The 22822-nt window shown below is 41.7% G+C and overlaps 1 protein-coding gene across 1 annotated transcript in view; it reads right to left on the bottom strand.

Annotated features, from left to right (window-relative positions):
• The window catches only part of WWC3 (WWC family member 3), a 212991-nt gene that overhangs the window by 107724 nt on the left and 82445 nt on the right, over positions 1-22822 (bottom strand). Inside the window, exons 2-4 of the mRNA XM_040423764.1 lie at positions 8623-8732; positions 5103-5306; positions 1205-1281 (exon numbers count right to left, since the gene is read on the bottom strand). Of these exons, the coding sequence (XP_040279698.1) occupies positions 1205-1281; positions 5103-5306; positions 8623-8732 (391 nt within the window). The remainder of the gene's footprint in view (positions 1-1204; positions 1282-5102; positions 5307-8622; positions 8733-22822) is intronic.

Here is a 22822-nt window from a genome sequence, read left to right as displayed (position 1 = left end):
AGTTTTTTTTTCTGGCTAAAATCCAAACATTACAAATGAGGACCACTATGGGGACATTATGGGCCACTATGGGGGACATTATTACTGCTGGGGGCCACTATGTGGGTCATTATTACCCCTGGGGGCCACTATGGGAGACTTCATTACTGCTGAGGGCCAATATGTGGGACATTATTACTGCTGGAGGCCCCTATGGGTGACATTATTACCACTCGGTGTTGCTATGGGGGACATTATTAGTGCTGGGGGACATTATGAATACAAGGGTTGGGGTTTTATTTAAAAAAAAGCTGCCATTACAAAGTGTCAGTTTTTCATGCCCGTTTTTTGTGAATGGGGTTGTGCAGGGGGCCGCCACTTGGCCAGACCATTAAAAGGTAGATTACTTACATACTTGCTTCCCACTGTTATTCAATTTTTTGGGGTGGCAAGATGATTAAAAATATATATTTTAATAGTTCAGACATTTGCGGACACGGCGATACCCAATATGTTTATTTTTTATTGTTTATGTATTTTTACATGTAAAATTGGGAAAGAGGGGTGATTTAAACTTTTAACATATTGTTGTTTTTTAAATTGTTTTTACATTTTTTTCAGTTTATTTTTAGAACCAATAGCCCCCATGAGGGCCTAGTACATGATCTTTTGATCCCCGGTCCTATTCACCCTAATAGAGATCTATTAGGGCAAATAGGATTTTCACACTGTCCATTCTGAGCTATGCCTCGTGCATAGTTCAGCATGGTGAATGCAATGGAGGAAGCAACCAGGCTGCCATGGCAACCGATCGGAGCCCCACAATTTCTGCGTGGGCTCCAATCGGAAGGCAGAGGGCACCACATCCCTCTACCTTCACTCACAGGTGCTGCGATCAGCATTGCTCACAGCACCTGAGGAGTTAAATGATGGGGGGCGCAATCAGCGCTCCCTGTCAGTGGGGCACAATCGCCGCTCCCTGTCAGTGGGGCGCAATCGCCCCTCCCTGTCAGTGCAGCTGGGTGCCCGCTGTATGCCAGCACACGGCGCGTATGGAGCAGGGTCACTGCAGAGGCCCGCTCCATACACCCGTGGGCGCATAACGCCGTATATATATACGGCGTCATGGGTTAAGGGGTTAATATAAAAGGCTCAGAGTTGCTAACCAAGATTTATTTGTACATGAAGACAAGACATCTTTATAACAAGCATAATCTGCACTTACCCTGTCACGACGACTTGCTATCTCAGCCTTGATTTGATGTGGATCATATTTTGTGTTCGTAGAAAATCCCGAAAAAGCTAACAAAAAATATATATATCATTATCAAAAAGTACACATTCATAATCAAGTAATGCTATACACATTTAACATTTTTGCTCTGGTTGTGTTGATCACAGAAAAATGTAAGAATAATATGGCCTCATGCACACTGTAGTAATCAGGATCCCAAATACAGTGCCCTATCTATTGAACTTTATAGGCACTACTGTGGTTTCAAGTGCTTCACATCTTTTACATGGAGGTTTTGCTTTTGTGGATTCCATAAGGAAGATAAATTGTGGCACAATACAGAGATGTACAAACTTCACATAGGCACCACATTGACCTGGATCAAAGTCTATGTACCAGAGCATGCTTCCAAGCACACAAAAAGACTTAACATATGTACTTTTCAGTCATACCCTTTTGGGGTGCTTATGAATTTTTGATCACTTTTTATAAAAAAAAAAAATTTGCAGGGGTGTTAGCCATAAGGGATAAATATTATTATATTTTTATATTACGGGCATTTTATGGTGCAGTAATGACTATCATGTTTTTTTTATTGTTTATTTTAATTTAACCTTTTTATATTTTTTATTTTATTTTTTGTTTTACTGTTTTAAGTCACCCTAGGTGACTATAACATGCAATCACTGGATTTCAATTTGTATAAAGTAATTGAATTTTATCCGATACAATATACAAAGCTTGGTATATTCCAATGCAGTGCTGCCACCTGCAGGCCTACATTGAAATATACCTGTAAAAGGAATTGGCGCCTGAGCAGGCTCCGGCCTTTTCACAGACAATGGATGGCTCCACCAATCGCTGTGTGGGGGAGCCATTTGAGGCACACTCTGAGCTGCAGTAGTCAAAACTGGCCACTCCATCTGAGGGGTTAAATGTCTACGATTGGCATTTTGGCTGGTCGCAGACAGTAGCTCTGGATGTCTGCTGTGTGAAACAGCAGGCACCTGGAGGCTATGGTGTTTGCTCTGCTTCGAAGCGGGCACTGTCTTTAAAGACCCGACATGTGATGTACTTTTACGTCATATGTTGGGAAAGGGTTAAAGAGCCAGAACATGAAGTAGAATACATGAAGTGAAAAAAAATAAATGTATATTCAGAAAACCATTCACTTGATTGTTGACCACTACTTTGAAAAGACCACTTCTTAAGATAGAAGACTATTTTTCCCTGCAAATGTTTGGTTATTTCAAAAAATTCTGTACAGTGCTTCTGCAAAGTAAAGCTCCACTGCAAAACTAAAGCTACAATACCACAACTTGTTTTCCCACCCAAATCCTCTCACTTCGCTGCTTCCGAAACCCCTATAGAATTGTGTGGAACAACTGCGAGCATGCCACTTCTTCCAAACTCCTCCTCACCATGGATGTGCTGGTAAAGAAGTGTTCTCATTAACCTCTACCTATACAATCCTACTCATTTCTATTACAGTCACACTAACATAATGAGGATAAAATAACAAAAAAGAAAATATTCTGTATCCGTGGGTGGAGTTCATATCACATGCAATATTGTTCTTGGTGTCAGATGTCCATATTTTTTGTATTAAAATGTGCACAGGACACACAACTTCTGCAACTACTTAAAATGCTCCCATGACATCATCTTCCTTGATAGTTTCATGCATGGAGAGTGTTCATTCATATAAAATACAAAACAACTTGAATCAGTGTAATATGTGGGTAGCTGTGATTCACAAAGAGAAAAAAAAACTCTAAAAGGACAACAAACATAATCCACGTAATACATTTCTGCTTCTTACAAAATGATCATTCTTCCCGATACCGGGAAGCCAACAACTGGTATGTGATCCATGTGTTTGAAAACAACCACACTACAATGAAAAATTAACCTTTTTAGTTATGTATGCGCCATCACTAGCTCACGCAGAGCAGTGGGAACGAATATTTGGGTTGGAGTAGCTTATATAAAGAATGGCTTTGTCTAATGTTGGCCTACACACATAGGCCGCTGCCAGGCGACATTCTTATCTAAAAAGTGGAAAACATTAACTAAAATGAGATTACTGAGACATAAGGGATAAAAGGGACTATACCAGCGGTAGCTAAAAAAAAAAAAAAAAATTACTTCTGTGTTCTTAGGCTGCTTTCACATATGAGTTTTGACCTCCGGTTTTGAGATCTGGCAGAGGATCTCAATATAGGAGCAAAAGGCTTCAGTTCGATATAATACATCTGGTTGCATCAGTTTAGTTTGGATTCAGTTGTATTAAATTGAAACTGAACAAACCAGATTTTCGGTTCTGAAAAAAACAGATCCGGTACCATTGATTTACATTGTTTTTAGTGCCGGATCCGGTTTGTTCAGTTTTGCAGACCAGAGCTGCGGTTTTGTGTCCGGTCTGAACAAACCAGAACAGAATGCATCCTGATCTGATTTGTTCTGTTTTGTCCCTATTGATAATGAATGGGGACAAAACATAAGCGTTTGGCAACCGGTTTTGAGATCTTCTGCCGGGTTTCAAAACCGGAAGGCAAAACCCATGAGCGAAAGTAGCCTTACCGTGGTACTCAACTTGCTGCAACTTACAGCTGCTTGCAGCTACAAGGGTTTTCCAAGACATTTTTACTGATCGGTGGGGTCCAACACCTGGGACCCCTGCTGATCAGGTGAATGAGAAGGTACCGGCCCTTGCAGTAGCCTTCTCTCTGCTCACCAAGCACAGCTCCTTCCATTTGGTATCGCAGCTCAGCTCCCTTCACTTCAATGGGGCTGAGCTGCGCCTAGGTCATGTGACCAATAAATGTGACGTCACATGGCCTAGGAAAAAGCTGCGAGAAGGCTACGGCACTACTGCGAGCGGTGTGCCTTCTCAAACAGCTGATCGGCGGGGGTGTCAGACCCCAACTGATCAGATACTGATAACCTATCCAGGGAATAGGTCATTAGTAAAAATATCTTGGAAGACCCCTTTAAGATGGCCATAAACATTAAATTAATGTTGGCCAAATCAATTAGGTCAGGACCAGACGAAATCTAACGTGTTTGGATGTGTTCTGATTCTCCCCTGACGACAGATATCAGGGTGAAGGATCAGGCGGTTGGATTTCGACATCCTTTTTTTTTTCCCTCACAGCTCCCAATTGAGCACATGCAAAAGTTATCCAGTTGATTACCAAACTACTTTTCCACAAGTGCTGTATCTTCTAAGATTGTAGTATTTACCCATTGCCAAGATGGCATTTTCCTTTGCACCGTAAAACATATGACACAAGTGGGATAGACATGTTTTTGGTGAGCTGAACTGTCTTTCCACATTTTATGAACTATTTGAGAACTCGCACACGCTTGGATGACCATGCAGTTGTAGAAATGCATTGAGAGTATATCCATCCTACTTCTTTTGAGGATGTGCTCCATGAAAATAAGGAACCGTCATGTTCTAGTCTCCTGGATCTGCTCCTGAAGACTAGCTCGCTGTATGGAATATAGGAATTTATTGTGAGGATAAGTTTGAGAATTTAGCTTGCCCTATTATAATTTGCAACTCTATAAACTCATTTGAAAAGGAAAACTTGTCTAAAATAATTATCTCCCACAACACAATGAAGATGCCCATCCATTCTATACACAGCTAACGGTTTGAGCATTGACAGCCCCCATATATTGAATCTCAGCCATCAGAACAGACTGCATCTGTCATGTTCCTATATATGCAAAGTGCCAACATGAAGTATCTATAGAAACTGAACAAACACTTCAATGTGCCGACAAACCGGTCTCCAGAAAACACCAAGGGAATTTCACGAGACATGTTATCATTCTTAAGCGGGAAAAAAGAATAAAAAGAACATATCTCTGTACTTACAACTGGCATGGGAACGATTGTCATCCTCACAAAGTTCATGGAGTTGCTGATATTCTTCCTGAGCCAACTCAAACCGCTGCTGTTTGATTTGATAAATCTCCTTTTTGGCATTTAGAGCCTCCTGGGCTACAACTAAATACTCCTTCAGCATCCGCTCTTGTTCTCGTCTCCATTGCTCTCGAGGGTCTTCAATTTGTGTGATCTCTACAAGCAATCAAGAAAATGTAAGAATATTAAACGATGTGAGAGCACTGGAAATGGAACTACATGTGTAAGACTTCCAAAAATTTGATTTGATCAGTCACGTGACTGATCTTAAGCTGACCAAATTGCATGTAATGATGAAATATGATGGAAGGAGACCTCATGGTCACCGGTGGCCAATAGAGATGTGTCTGACCTTGGACCTTCTTTGCACCACAGACACAATTTCCTTATTGGTAGACCACAGTGGATGAAGAATTACACTTAATGCACAGAGATCTACCGAAATGTGTGTAAACATGGATTTTTGAGCTTGGCATAAAGTACCTCAAATCTCCGCTCTACCCTACTATAACATCTATAACATGCAATTTAGTTTTCCGATATCCAGTGTCCTGTACACTATTATTTAATTTTCCCCAGCATATGGCATATAATGGATATTCTGTATTAAGGGGATATCTAACTTCTGAAAAAACTAAATAAAAAATAAAATAGCCGCAAAAGTTTAAAATAATTAAAAGAAAATATAATACTTACCTCTCCAGGCCCCCACTTATCCAACACAGAAGCTCCTGTGGTCTCCCCATTCTTTGTTTTCAAGCAACCAGCACACGACTGCTGCAGCTAATCAATGGTCTCAATGGCAATGTGCTGTAGTCCTGACATCATAGCGCCCATCGCTAAGCGGCGATGCCAATAGCATGGCACATGACTGTTGAGGCCATGATAAGCTACAGCAGTCCAGTGCCAATTGCTCGTACAACAATCGGGGCGACCACCAGAGTGTATGTGGTGGATTTGGTTTTATACCATCTGGGACTGTTTTTCTATTCAGAAGTTAGACAACCCCTTTAATGCAACTGTAAATATATACACATTTTCAGAACCTTAGAAACTAACAATCTGTTGCAGTAAGTTTATTCTTAAAGGGGTTGGCCACTTTCTAGTTACCATTGACTAATGTGTATGTAAAGGTACTTTCCCACTTGCGGCAGAGGATTCCGGCAGGCAGTTCCGTCGCCCGACAAACGCAAACTGATGGCATTTGTCAGACGGATCCAGATCCGTCTGACAAATGCATTGAAATACCGGATCCGTCTATCCAGTGTGATCCGGAAAAACAGATCAGGTATTAATTTTTTTGCATTTTTAAAGGTCTGTGCATGTGCAGACTGTAAAGCCGGATCCATTTTGCCTAAACACTTAATTCCGGAGCCGGCACCAATACACTTCAATGTAAATTAATGCCGGATCCAGCATTCCGGCAAGTGTTCAGTATTTTTGGCCGGAGAGAAAACCGCAGCATGCTGCGGTATTTTCTCCGTCCAAAAAACATAAGAGGGACTGAACTGAAGACATCCTGATGCATACTGGACGGATTGCTCTCCATTCAGAATGCATTAGGATAAAACTGATCAGTTTTTTTCCGGTATTGAGCTCCTATGACGGAACTCAATACCAGAAAACAAAAACGCAAGTGTGAAAGTACCCTAAGATGATTATATGTAACTTACTAATATAGTCTTTGTTGAAAAGCTGCACCATTTTCTATATTTCATAAGGTATGCCCCTTCGTTTGTTACATCCTTATTGCTGTCCACAAAATGGCTGCTGATGGAGGGTCATGTGACCAGACAAATTACCTCAATGTGATATCTCATTTATTCAAATACACTGTACCTGCCATCTGCACGTACTATTGGGAGTTTAGCGCAGTTGCAGTGTGTTTGAATGGAGGAGACATCACATGGAGGTGATTTGCCTGGTCACATGACCCTTCATCAGCGGCCATCTTATGGACAAGACCTCTGTGTGGACAGAACAGTACAAGGGCGGCATAGTTTAGAAAACGGAAAAGAACATTTCAAAAGCCTATATTAGTGTCAGATAGTCATCTTACATACATGTTAGTCACAAATACTCAGAAAGTGGCCAACTCCTTTAATTGTGGGCATTCATTCCACTTATAGTAACTGGAAACCTAATTATCTATCAAACATGAAATCTACTCTGTATTATACAGTAAAATTCCTGTTATTCTGGATTATCAGACGGTCACAGAACAGTATAAAAACTCACTTGAAAGGGCAGAGAAACAGCAGGACAAAACAATGTTCAAGACAAAATTTATTGCTATCACTTTTTGAAATCTGAAAATTCCTAAACGGTTTTGCCTTTCTGCTCCTAACCGTGTGACATTCCACAGTATCCTGAAACAATAGCCAGATGATCATACTTTCTGGATTAATGGATGCTACACATCAGTAGATTTATTACTTTTCTTTAAATTCCTGCACTAAAAATTCAACATTTTTTGCTAGTCTATTGGATAAGCCTTCATGAATATCTATGGGAGAGCATGGTGACGTCATCACGCTGAGAGCGCAGGTCCTTCAGCATCAAACGAGGCGCGACTGCCTCTGTGTGGGCAAGTGGATGAGAATTTTTTTATTTTAACCCCTAAAGGGCCATTTTCCACTAGTGTACCCGTTTTTACCAGTCGTTAGATGGGTGCAATCCTGTCTAACGGCCGTTAAAAACAGTCACATTCATTTCAATAGGGGCTACCTGGCCATGAAAAAGGCCAAAAATAGGACATCTCCTGTTTTTGACGGCCGCTATTCACTGGCCATTAAAAAATGGTCACATGAATAGCCCCATTGACATCAATTGGTTCTAACAATGGCACACAACCATTTTTCACGTTCGTGAGAATGTAGTCTTATGCAGGCCATTGGTAAGCTGAGGTTGCCAATTTACCTGCGATCGGCAAATGATCTAGCGCATTTAGGGACATCTTGGCAGATGGCAGGGAAGAGAAGGAACAAACCTGTTGAAATCCAACTTAATTCCATCTAATGTGGATAAACTGCTACAAGGAATATCTGGGAATAGCTTATGCTCCTCTCCATAAGGCCTCATTCACACGACCGTTGTTTGGGTCCGCATCCCAGCTGCATTTTTGCAGCTTGGATGTGGACATATTCACTTCAATGTTCCATAGCCCCGCAAAATAAAATAGAACATGTCCTAATCTTGTCTGTTTTTTGGACAAGAATAGGCATTTATATTATGGGCGGCCCATTCCTAAATTGTGGAATGCATATGGGCGGCATCCGTGTTTTGCTGATCCGCAATTTGTGGGCCGCACGGCGCATTCGTGTGCATGTAGCCAAACGTGGAGTCGGCTTAAGATGCTTCAGGCAGCAGAAAGCTATTTGTGCGTGACATTACACAATATAAAAAGCTAAATGTTATATAAAAGTAGCAAAGGGAGAATAAGCAGGCTTGTGTAACAGGACAAGAAACTTACGGTTTATGTGGTCCATATAATAAACACCAATCTGCTGATCATAAACCATTTCCCATCCTAAAGGCAGTTCATTCCCAACACAGTCTGCAAATGTTAAAGGCTTTGTTATCCTGGTGAAAAAAAAAAAAAAAAGAGATTTGTTAGACCCATAAAGTGAGGAATTGTGCCTGAAAATAACATGAAATAAGTGTAATTTACCATATACAGGGAAGCAATATATATTTTTTTACTTTACTTCTTTATCTTAGTTGATTGGTGAGATTTCCTTGTGTAAACACCCCTGAGTGGTGTTGCCACTCCTACACCCTGCTACCGTCCTTAATGGTCTAACACAAAGTCATCTATGCATTATGTTCCAGGTCCTCTCCACAATGTGCATCTATAATAATGTTTACGTGTAATATGCCTGGTTCACCAGCAGGTGGCAGAAAACACGGCAGAGCTGTACTTAGGTAGAATGGAGCTTTCCATTCCATTCTAAACCCCCTCTGGAGAGGAGTGGGCGAGTTCCACTTCCTGCAGGAAGGGTGGGAACCAGTTAGAGTTAGTCTAGCTTATCCCCTGCTTGAGTAAGGTGTGTAGGGCACGTCTCTGCTGGAAGTGTCCAAGCCAGCCAGAGCACACTCAGCTCTGCTGGCCATGGAGGCCAAAGCGTAAAGCCTCAGGAGCCAGGACAGTTCCCTGGCCTAATCTAGAGAAGACCATACAAAGAGAAGTGTAGCATACAAGAAGAAACAAAGACATACAGTCAGCCTGTCAGTACAGCAGAGCCAGAGAGAAACAGATGTAGCAGAGTCAAGTTTGCCTGGCAGTTTTAATGCTTAAAGAGGACCTTTCACTACAATAAAAAAATCTAAACTAAGCATACAGACATGTAGAGCGGCGCCCAGGGATCTCCCTGCACTTACTATTAACCCTGGGCGCCGCTCCGTTCTCCCGGTATAGGCTCCGGTATCTTCATATTTTCGGCTCAATTGGGTGGAGCCTGCCGGCATCTCCTTCTCCCAGGCTGTAGCGCTGGCCAATCGCAGTACTCAGCTCATAGCCTGAGAGTTTTTTTTTTCTCTCAGGCTATAAGCTGAGCGCTACGATTGGCCAGCGCTCCAGCCTGGGGGAAGGTGACGCCGGCAGGCTCCACCCAGTTGAGCCGGCGCCCAGGGATAATAGTAAGTGCAGGGAGATCCCTGGGCGCCGCTCTACATGTCTGTATGCTTAGTTTAGATTTTTTGTTGTAGTGAAAAGGTCCTCTTTAAGTGTCACAGAAAGAACACCACTAAAACTTAACTTTTAATATCAAAATGATATAAAATCCCTTGGTACCACCTCCTACCAATAGATGTTATATAGGAGATTAAGAAAGGAAACAGAAAATATCCCTACCCCTTTCCCTGTTTCTATTTAAACCCTGCCTAAAAACGGAATGGCTGCCCGATGGGGGCGATCCTATGTCTGGAACCTCCTGGTCACCCTAGTCAGTCCCTGACACAGAAATACAGTCAGGTCCATAAATATTGGGACAGTGACACAATTGTAACATTTTTGACTCTACACAAAACCACAATAGATTTGAAATGAAACAAACAAGATGTGCTTTAACTGCAGAGTGTCAGCTTTAATTTGAGGGTATTTACATCCAAATCAGGTGAACAGTGTAGGAATTACAACAGTTTGCATATGTGCCTCCCACTCAGCTGTTCCACGGCCAGGTGTGTGTTATTCCTTCATTATCCCAATTACAATGAGCAGATAAAAAGTCCAAAGTTCATTTCAAGTGTGCCATTTGCATTTGGAATCTGTTGCTGTCAACTCTCAAGATGAGATTCAAAGAGCTGTCACTATCAGTGAAGCAAGCCATGGTTAGGATGAAAAAACAAGACAAACCCATCAGAGAGATAGCAAAAACATTAGGCATGGCCAAAACAACTGTTTGGAACATTCTTAAAAAGAAGGAACGCACCGGTGAGCTCAGCAACACCAAAAGATCCAGAAGACCACGGAAAACAACTGTGGTGGATGACCGAAGAATTCTTTCCCTGGTGAAGAAAACACCCTTCACAACAGTTGGCCAGATCAAGAACACTCTCCAGGAGGTAGGTGTATGTGTGTCAAAGTCAACAATCAAGAGAAGACTTCACCAGAGTCAATACAGAGGGTTCACCACAAGATGTAAACCATTGGTGAGCCTCAAAAACAGGAAGGCCAGATTAGAGTTTGCAAACGACATCTAAAAAAGCCTTCACAGTTCTGGAACAACATCGTATGGACAGATGAGACCAAGATCAACTTGTAACAGAGTGATGGGAAGAGAAGAGTATGGAGAAGGACAGGAACTGCTCATGATCCTAAGCATACCACCTCATCAGTGAAGGTTGGTGGTGGTAGTGTCATGGCGTGGGCATGTATGGCTGCCAATGGAACTGGTTCTATTGTATTTTCTGATGATGTGACTGATGACAAAAGCAGCAGGATGAATTCTGAAGTGTTTCGGGCAATATTATCTGCTCATATTCAGCCAAATGCTTCAGAACTCATTGGACGGCGCTTCACAGTGCAGATGGACAGTGAACCAAAGCATACTGCAAAAGCAACCAAAGAGTTTTTTAAGGGAAAGAAGTGGAATGTTATGCAATGGCCAAGTCAGTCATCTGACCTGAATCCGGTTGAGCATGCATTTCACTTGCTGAAGACAAAACTGAAGGGAAAATGCCCCAAGAACAAGCAGGAACTGAAGACAGTTGCAGTAGAGGCCTGGCAGAGCATCACCAGGGATGAAATCCAGTGTCTGGTGATGTCTATGCGTTCCAGACTTCAGGCTGTAATTGACTGCAAAGGATTTGCAACCAAGTATTAAAAAGTGAAAGTTTGATTTATGATTATTATTCTGTCCCATTACTTTTGGTTCCTTAACAAGTCAGGGGCACATATGCAAACTGTTGTAATTCCTACACCGTTTACCTGATTTGGATGTAAATACCCTCAAATTAAAGCTGACAGTCTGCAGGTAAAGCACATCTTGTTTGTTTCATTTCAAATCCATTGTGGTGGCGTATAGAGCCAAACATGTCAGAATTGTGTGATGTTCCAATATTTATGGACCTGACTGTAGATCCCATCACCAAGAGAACATAATATACTAGTCCAAAAGTCAGGTCAGGGTGTCAATTATATCTATTTGCACAACACCTTACTATTTACAAAAATAAAAACAAAAAATAAAAAATACACTGTTAATTGTTCAGAGTTGAATAATCAACATATAATTTTGGTTGGTCCCACTACAATCCAGCACATTTCACTGTGCCGGAGGCACCAGTTCATCAGGGGACAAAAAATATGGAATAATATCCATATCAATCATCTAAATAAGGTGCATAGATATTGTCACAACAAGATGGTAATCTAATATGGTGCATTAATAAAGTCACATAAGAATGACAAAATAATGGTGTATAGGATGACCATCAGACCTTTGGTCAAATTGCCACTCAAGTTGTTTTATATAAAATATAAATCAACCCCCTCATAGATATCAAGTATTCAAAAAGTTAATACACAAGGTTAGATAACCATACATCTATATATTAGACCGCTCAGGTCTGGTACTTGCGTTACTGGGTTAAATCTGTAAGTTATGATGGTATGCCTCAGGGGGATCAGGTGGCTGCCGCTGAAGCAGCGTTGTGGATAGACGCGGCGTTGCGGATAGACGCGGCATTGGTCTCTGGCGTGGAGTGGCAATCGGCATACTCTGGTGACGCGCCCTTTTTAAACAAGATCAGAGGGCCAATATCGCGAGATCTCGATCGAGAGCCGCTGTACATCATTGCACCACGTCACAACGCACAGCGCTGAGTTCTACCGCAGTGAAAGAATATCAATAACTTTATTTATACATGACAAAAATGATATAAAGCCCTCTAGATTGACTTTTGAGGGGATATATCAATAATTCACCATACGTAAAGTTACCATAAAAAGGGGGGAAAGCTTAATAAGGAAAAGAAAATAAATAAAAAGGGGGAGAGAAAAGTATTTTATTTTATTAAAATATATCTTTTGTACAATTATATCTTTAGGATGTGGTATATATATATATAACCACATGTGAAAATTTAGGGAGAAATAACGAACAGTGTCCCAGAAAAGAGGTATCTATCACAAAGATATGTGTATTCTTTCATTAAACAGATATATTTTCCTCTTCTTAAATGATAATAAACTCATGTGGCCCAGTTTAAATGAAGCAAGTGAAATCTATATTTTCATTTAGACCCATAGGTGAGACCGTGTTAAAAGGGGTTCTGCAGTTTGTTTAAACTGATGATCTACCCTCTGGATAGATCACCAGCATTTGATCGGCGGGGGTCCGACACCCGGGACCGCCGCCGATCAGCTGTTTGAGAAGGCAGTGGTGCTCCAGCAGCGTTGCGGCCTTCTCACTGTTTACCGCTGGCCCAGTGACGTCACGACTAGTATGAACTTGCCTGGGTGCGGCTAAGCTCTGTTCAGATGTTCTATCCGGAGGATAGATCATCAGTTTAAACAAACTGCAGAACCCCTTTAAGTCTGTACATCCATCGGGATTCTATTTGTTTCAATATCTGATCCATATCTCCTTCTCTGGTGGACAGTCTGACTACTTCAATCATCAAGAATGAAATACCAGTAAAATCACTGATGTTGTAATTGGATGTGTCTGACAATCAGTTTATCACGTTTATTCCTAATGTCACCTAGGTGTTCCAAAATGCGTGTTTTAAATTCCCTACATGTTTTACCCACATATAGGATTCCACAGTGACATTGTATTAAATAAACGACACCTATGGTGTTACAATTTGCAAAACTTCGGGCTTTGTACACTTTTGTACCCATACTGTCTCTAAAGGTATCACCATTCCCAATAAAAGGGCAGGCTTACATCGCCCACATTTAAAGGTACTATTTTTCCGGTTCTGGAGCCAGGTTTCTTTTTGGGGGGATAATAATGGCTATGGACAACGGTGTCCCCAATATTTCTACCCCTACGAAAAGTGAGAGAGGGGGTATCCGCTAAATAGTCTTTTAGGTCAGGATCTGTTTTGAGGAGGGACCAGTACCGATTCAAGATATCCCTAACCTCAACTACTTGCTCACACATAATTATTTTCTTTTTGACTGTAAATTCTACCACCAGCTCAGGGGCACCGCAATGGGGAGCCCATGTGCGCCCACCTATGCAAATTCGCTCCTGGGCTGGTGGGAGGATACCGTTGTTTTCACTGAAGAGATGTCATCATTGACCCAGTTTATCCCATTGTGGGTGCATTTTATAAACAATATTTTACTATTTTGGACAGGAACTGTAACTGGATTTGAACAATCTATGGTCAACCAATCTATTGGTTTGCATTTTACATCTGAAATAAATAGCTCTTCGATATCATTTCTTGATATAAGAATTAGCAAGGGAGAACATCGGCAATTAAGAACTACGCTTTACCACAAACAAACTGCAACTAATAGTCTTTTAAGGTGGGAAAGTTTCCATGTGAAATCATTGAGGAGAGGTATTCCAAAAGGGCCAGTTCTTGAAAATTAGGGGTAATTGCTGTACAGTGGAGGAATTTGAACATGAAGCACAAAAACTGTTCTACAGGTTTAAACAGAGGGGCTACCCGGATTATTGTCAAGAGCAAGAATGCTCAACATGCGGCCTTCCAGCTGTTGTAAAACTACAAATCCCATCATGCTCTGCTGTAGGCTGATAGCTGTAGGTTGTCCAGGCATGCTGGGAGTTGTAGTTTTGCAACAGCTGAAGGGCCGCAGGTTGAGCATCCCTGGTCTAGAGGAAGCCTGAAATTATGCACGTGAGAGTAATCGGGTGGTCCTTTTTCAGCCACGAGATAAAAAAAAGAGGATAGTTTGATACGTATAATTGGGACCTTTGATTCCCAACACAATCAGGTTAGGGATATCTTGAATCGGTACTGGTCCCTCCTCAAAACAGATAGTGACCTGAAAGACTATTTAGCGGATACCCCCTCTATCACTTTTCGTAGGGGTAGAAATATTGGGGACACCCTTGTACATAGCCATTACGATCCCCCCAAAAAAGAAACCTGGCTCCAAAACTGGAAAAATGCTACCTTTAAATGTGGGCGATGTAAAGCCTGCCCTTTTATTAGGAATGGTGATACCTTTAGAGACAGTATGGGTACAAAAGTATACAAAGCCCGAAGTTTTGCAAATTGTAACACCATAGGTGTCGTTTATTTAATACAATGTCACTGTGGAATCCTATATGTGGGTAAAACATGTAGGGAATTTAAAACACGCATTTTGGAACACCTAGGTGACGTTAGGAATAAACGTGATAAACCGATTGTCAGACACATCCAATTACAACATCAGTGATTTTACTGGTATTTCATTCTCGATGATTGAAGTAGTCAGACTGTCCACCAGAGGAGGAGATATGGATCAGATATTAAAACAAAAAGAATCCCGATGGATATACAGATTTCAACACGGTCTCACCTATGGGTCTAAATGAAAATATAGATTTCACTTGCTTAATTTAAACTGGGCCACATGAGTTTATTATCATTTAAGAAGAGGAAAATATATATTTTTATTGAACGAATACACATATCTTTGTGATAGATACCTCTTCTCTAGGACACTGTACATTATTTCTCCCTGAATTTTCACATGTGGTTATATATATATATATATATATATATATATACCACATCCTACAAAAGATATATTTCTACAAAAGATATATTTTAATAAAAATAAAATACTTTTTCTCCCCCTTTTATTTCTTTTCTTTTCCTTTATTAAGCTTTCTCCCCTTTTTATGGTAACTTTATGTATGGTGAATTATTGATATCCACTCAAAAGTCAATCTGGAGGGCTTTATATCATTTTTGTCAAGTATTGATATTCTTTCACCTCTATTTCGGCGGTGGAACGCAGCGCTATGCGTCGTGATGTGGCGTGAAGACGTACAGCGGCGGCCACCTGATCCCCCTGAGGCATACCATCATAACTTACAGATTTAACCCAGTAACGCAAGTACCAGACCTGAGTGGTCTAATATATAGATGTATGGTTATCTAACCTTGTGTATTAACTCTTTGAATACTTAATATCTATGAGGGGGTTGATTTATATAATGTAAAACAACTTGAGTGGCATTTTGACCAAATGTCTAATGGTCCTCCTAAACACCATTATATTGTCATTCTTATATGACTTTATTAATGCACCATATTAGATGTTGTGACAATATCTATGCATCTTATTTAGATGATTGATATGGATATTATTCCATCTTTTTTGTCCCTTGATGAACTGGTGCCTCCGGCACGGTGAAACGCATTGGAAGGTAGTGGGACCAACCAAAATATACACTCGCCTAAAGAATTATTAGGAACACCATACTAATTTGGTGTTGGACCCCCTTTTGCCTTTAGAACTGCCTTAATTCTACGTGGCATTGATTCAACAAGGTGCTGATAGCATTCTTTAGAAATGTTGGCCCATATTGATAGGATAGCATCTTGCAGTTGATGGAGATTTGAGGGATGCACATCCAGGGCACGAAGCTCCCGTTCCACCACATCCCAAAGATGCTCTATTGGGTTGAGATCTGGTGACTGTGGGGGCCATTTTAGTACAGTGAACTCATTGTCATGTTCAAGAAACCAATTTGAAATGATTCGAGCTTTGTGACATGGTGCATTATCCTGCTGGAAGTAGCCATCAGAGGATGGATACATGTTCTCATTCTGTTTACGCCAAATTCGGACTCTACCATTTCAATGTCTCAACAGAAATCGAGACTCATCAGACCAGGCAACATTTTTCCAGTCTTCAACAGTCCAATTTTTGGTGAGCTCGTGCAAATTGTAGCCTCTTTTTCCTATTTGTAGTGGAGATGAGTGGTACCCGGTGGGGTCTTCTGCTGTTGTAGCCCATCTGCCTCAAGGTTGTGCGTGTTGTGGCTTCACAAATGCTTTGCTGCATACCTCGGTTGTAACGAGTGGTTATTTCAGTCAACGTTGCTCTTCTATCAGCTTGAATCAGTCGGTCCATTCTCCTCCGACCTCTAGCATCCACAAGGCATTTTTGCCCACAGGACTGGATGTTTTTTTGAGAATTACATAAATATTGGAAATCGGAAAAGTTGCTGCTTAAGTTTTTATAATAGCAATTTGCATATACTCCAGAATGTTATGAAGACTGATCAGATGAATTGCATAGTCCTTTTTGCCATAAAAATTAACTTAATCCCAAAAAAACCTTTCCACTGCATTTCATTGCTGTCATTAAAGGACCTGCTGAGATCATTTCAGTAATCGTCTTGTTAACTCAGGTGAGAATGTTGACGAGCACAAGGCTGGAGATCATTATGTCAGGCTGATTGGGTTAAAATGGCAGACTTGACATGTTAAAAGGAGGGTGATGCTTGAAATAATTGTTCTTCCATTGTTAACCATGGTGACCTGCAAAGAAACGCGTGCAGCCATCATTGCGTTGCATAAAAATGGCTTCACAGGCATGGATATTGTGGCTACTAAGATTGCACCTCAATCAACAATTTATAGGATCATCAAGAACTTCAAGGAAAGAGGTTCAATTCTTGTTAGGAAGGCTTCAGGGCATCCGAGAAAGTCCAGCAAGCGCCAGTATCGTCTCCTAAAGAGGATTCAGCTGCGGGATCGGAGTGCCACCAGTGCAGAGCTTGCTCAGGAATGGCAGCAGGCAGGTGTGAGCGCATCTGCACGCACAGTGAGGCGAAGACTTTTGAAAGATGGCCTGGTGTCAAGAAGGGCAGAAAAGAAGCCACTTCTCTCCAAAAAAAAACATCAGGGACAGATTGATCTTCTGCAGAAAGTATGGTGAATGGACTGCTGAGGACTGGGGCAAAGTCATATTCTCCGATGAAGCCTCTTTCCGATTGTTTGGGGCATCTGGAAAAAGGCTTGTTCGGAGAAGAAAAGGCGAGTGCTACCATCAGTCCTGTGTCATGCCAACAGTAAAGCATCCTGAGACCATTCATGTGTGGGGTATCTTCTCATCCAAGGGAGTGGGCTCACTCACAATTTTGGCCAAAAACACAGCCATGAATAAAGAATGGTACCAAAACACCCTCCAACAGCAACTTCTTCCAACAATCCAACAACAGTTTGGTGAAGAACAATGCATTTTCCAGCGCGATGGAGGACCGTGCCATAAGGCTCGGGGACCAAAACATTGACATTTTGGGTCCATGGCCTGGAAACTCCCCATATCTTTTTTTTTTTTTTTGTAAATTCTTTATTTAAGATTTTTCAATTTTTAACAACCCAAAGCATGGTGGACAATGGGACTGATAATGAATACAACTCATTAATAAAGCATGAGTACAGTAAATGACAAATGATAAGTCAAAAAATTATAAAACCCTACTCGGGAATACCACAATATCATGTGGAACCATAAAAAGCAAATTGAATCCGAAAACACTGTCGCGAAATAAAGTAGACAAGGAAAGGGGGGGACAGGGAAGGAAAGAACAAGGGTGGAGGGAAGGGAAAAGGGAAGGGAGACATCATACCCAAACCTGCACTCTTATTCAGATGCTATGAGTGTTTTTCCTTCCACCGATTCAAAGAAGTTCAACCATTGACTCCAGGTCTTGGTGAAACTTTTTTCAGTATGTCTCATTGATGAAGTGAGGTCTTCCATTCTCAACTCCCCAGATCTTAATCCCATTGAGAACTTGTGGTCAATCCTCAAGAATTCCTCAATTATTACCCCTATTTATCCAGCCGTATCCAGATAGGAGTACTGTGACACACATAAAAGGGACATTTTAGGCCGCACTATACCACTCAGCATTCCTATACCTGGATCACATTACATAGAGGCCCCTAGGGGGAGGCGCCAGTTGCAATTTGGTGTCACCCGTTGAACTTGCAGCTCAGGACTCCACCAGGTAACAGACCTGGGGCTATATGGGGAATGTTCTGATTGTTCAATGTTCAACTGAATTATACATAGGATTTATATACACGCATTTGACTTTGTTTTTTTGGGAACAAAATAATTACCTCACCAATCACATTTGGCTAAAAAAGGTCTTCACATTTAGAGCCGCATTCCTATCCTATCCAACCCTGGGTTACCTTTTGTGGCAACATAGCATTCGCATACCTTTAAACAGCAAGAATAAAGCTTAAAGGGAAGCCATCATCCCTCCTGACATGTCTCCTCTACTACCTGCATGCGTTCCTCATGTAATATCAATTCTGAATCATCTTTTCATATAACTTTATGTTGTGCCATTCAACTATTATTCCTTCTAGAAGTTAAGAAATGAATTGCCAGCAGTCTTCAATAAAGATCCATCTGGACATTACTAGTTGGGGGTGTGTCCCTGCACAGTCTTACACTATCCAATCTGTAATGCTAGTGTCAGCCTGAGGAGGGACACACCCCCAAATGGTAACTGCCAGATGGAACTTTCAGTCAAACTGCTGACAATTCATTCATAAACTTCGAGTAGGAATATTAAAGTAATGGTACAACATAAGGGTCATGAGAATAGTGGTCCAAAATTGTTATTACATTGGGAGTACAAGTAATTGCTAAAACATGTCAGATCTAAGGTACTCTATACATAAGTCCTTAATGTTGTGTGTGACTGCAGCCAATGACTGGCTTCAGAGATGATGTGTCCCCAAGTGATAGGTCACCGCTGAAGCCAGTCATTGGCTGCAGTGGGGCAGGTGACCCAGCCAGAAGAAAACAAGCTTGGAACCAGAAGGTGGAGGAAAGGAGAGCCGGTGTTTAGGATTGGAAGCAGTGAGGAGCAGGCTTCAGCTAATAGTCAATTATTTCCAGAAAACCCTTTTAATGCCACTAGCAATAAGAAAGCTGCTTCACATTACTGGGCTGCACAAGAGAAGCTGCCAAAATGACGCTCCCTTCTCAGCCATCACTCAATTCTCGACAGCTGTTGGTTCTTCCTTCCTCTGTACGCACAAAATACTGTTAATATTGAGAGCTCTCTGCTTCTTTCCAGGCTATTCTTTCTGCTTTCTGGTCCGAACACAGGAGGAAAGAGATGAACTGGATCTCTCAGTGCTCACAGTTTTATGTGTGGAGTGCATGGGTGGGAAGAGCAGGAGATCTGGGAGATGTGGCTTCAGCCAATAGCTGCAGAGCAGGAAGTGACGCCAGATGGGAGGAAGTCCCTAAACTCTTTTGGTGAACTCATATGTTATAAATGCAATGTCAGATAGGTGCAGGTCTCACCTTCTATCTCCAGAATGGGGCCCAGACTTGGTAATCTCTGGCAGTCCCATAGCGGTGGCAGTGCTGGTGTGGTGGCTGTGCTTGAGCGGTGTACTCTCCATTCATTGTTATGGGAGTTCCAAAATTAGCCAAGTGAGCACCCTCAGAAGTCCAATGGTGGTGAATGGAGAGCGCAGAGGACAAGCTCTCCGTTCAACGCTATGGGACTGCCAGGGATGGCCAAGGTATTTTCAGATCTCTCACAGCAGAGAACGGAAGGTGGCCCCGTTCTGGAGATAGGAGAGGGTCTCAGAGGTGGGGCCCGGGCCTATCTGACATTAATGGCATATCCTAGCATTATGTCGTGAATGTGCCAGATGGGCCAACCCTTTTAAAGACTCTGTAGTTTACACCACAGAATGTTAAAGTTGAGAGACCAGAGTGAAAGAATTGACAGCCCTCGTACAGGACTCTTGTAGCTCTATTTTAATCATTATGAAAATTTGCCTAAAATTTCACTTTTTACTGACTCAAACAATTACAAATCAATAAACTCATTTTTTTAAATAATGGATCCATTATACCAAACACTCCGAAAATGCAAACATATTTGGGGTCATTTATAAAACTGGTGTAAAGTAGAACTGGCTTAGTTGCCCATAACCACCAATCAGATGCCACCTTTCATTTTTGACAGCTCCTTTGGAAAATGAAAGGTAGAATCTGATAGGTTGGTGGAATCTGATTGGTTGCTATGGGCAACTAAGCCAGTTCTACTGTACACCAGTTTGATAAATAACCCCAATTATGTATACTATCTCACCTTTTCACTTTGCCGTATATATATGTGATATATATATGGCTGTTTTTAGATGTGCTTTTATTAAAAAGCACTATAACTGTGGAACCCAAATATAGTCAAGCATTTTAGTTCTCTATTTATACATAATTTCATATAACCAAGAAAGATAACAGAATAAAAGAATGACATAATGCCTATAACAAGGACTGGTAAAGTATAGAACACAAGTCCTGAAATAAGTTCTACTCTGCAGAATGCTCCATTCCACAGCCGGGTTATGTTTAGAATCACACTGACAGTAATGCGCTCGGCGGCCACATGCCACTTCCTCGGATGATTGCTATTTTTACATCTTTCGTTTTATTTTGAGATTCAAGCGCTCGATTTATTGTTCGGACCCAACCACATGAATAGATCTGGCTGTGATTTGGCAAAGCAGGGCAATTAACAGCTGTGTGTGAAATGTAGGCAGGGGCCATGTTTCATTTTTACATCTGTCACTCACGGCTATGTCTGTGCTCACATGTATTTTCCCAGGCCTTTAAAAATACAACTTGTGGAGAACTGACCCCTGTCCCAAACTTCTGACGGAGCTGAGAATCCTGGCACACAATGGAAACAGAAACAAAGCGAAATCCTCCACCCTAAGCAATGACACGGACAACCATATTGCGTTTGACACTGTATCCGTGCTGTTGCTGTTTTTTTCACATAAACATATAACTAATATGAATTAGGCAATATCAATATAATATTTATGAAAATAACGTAAAGAATACTAGACACTTAAACTGGGGAAGATTTGGCTTTTCTGGGTCCCACGCAAAGTTATGTTTGGGGCCCCCCCATCAGCCGCTAAGCTGTGCCCCCATAGCTTGCTAAACTCAGTGTAACCTGGGCACGTCTGCTACTGTTCTATGGATGGGAAGGGCTCCCACTCCTCACTGGGTCCCACTGCTGCCAAACCAGCTGTACAGGCAGTATGTCTACCCCTGCTTTAGTGTTTTTTTTTTTTGTTTATTATATCAGCAAACTGCATTTGGACAGCAGGGGGCCTCCCAATCTCTGGGGCCCAAAGCATTTGCTTGATTTGCACTGTGGCAAAATCTGTCCCTGCACTTAACGCTCTTAAAGGGTATGTTCACACGGCAGATTTTGCAAAGGCAAAACTGCCTTGGTTATTCACACCTGCTCATGGTTTAGCCCCATTAAAAGGGTTTTCCACAACCTTTATACTGATGACCTATCTTCTGGATAGGTCATCAGTAAATGATCGGTGGGGGTTTGACACCTGGGAACCCCACTGATCAGTTTTGAGAAGCTCGCAGCTTGATATCGCGCTCAGCCCCCTTCACTTCTATGGGGCTGAGCTGCGCCTAGGCCATGTAACAGATGAACGTGTCGTCACTGGCCTAGGAAAAGCTGTGAGAAGGCCGCGGCACTCAAAACAGCTGATCAGAGGAGATCCCAGGTGTCAAACCTCTACCGATCAGACACCGATGACCTATCCAGAAGATAGGTCATCAGTATAAAAGTCTCGGAGAACCCCTTTAAATGCAGCTAAACCACAAATGGACACTCGCCATGACTTCCAGTGGTGTCTGTCCAGAAACCGCTCAAGGACAAGTCCTTTCTTGGCACCTTCACAGCATTAAACCAACAGTCATGTGAATGGCAGCACAGCTTCCCACTGAAAACAATGGAAGGCGGACTCCCTTCAGCTGCCGCCATAATTCTGGTGCAGAATCAGAGCCAAATTCTGGCAGCAAAATCCGCTTTGCGAACATACCCAAAGAAAAAAAAGTTGTACAAATGATCTTCTGATACGTCATGGACAAATGTGAGAATGAAGTCTGTGACCTAGAACCAACACTGATTTCCAGAAGGAAAGGAAAGGGTAGTATAATAAGATTTAATCCCTTTGGCACTGCCTTTAGATTTCTGTTACTGGAAATCTGACACAACGCTAATTAAATTACTATTGAGCTAAATAGCAGCGTGTTTAGAACGCTGTGTCAGATTTCCAGCAATAGAAATCTATGAGCACTGCCAAGGGGTGTAATTGGTGTGTGCTGCCGGCAGTTGCAGAGAATGCGGGCGACACATGCAGATTTACAGAACAATGTG

The sequence above is a fragment of the Bufo bufo genome, chromosome 3 (genome assembly GCF_905171765.1).
Source record: "Bufo bufo chromosome 3, aBufBuf1.1, whole genome shotgun sequence".
NCBI lineage: Eukaryota > Metazoa > Chordata > Amphibia > Anura > Bufonidae > Bufo > Bufo bufo.
Note: the sequence above shows the minus strand (reverse complement) of the source record. Positions and strands in the feature narration are given on the sequence as shown.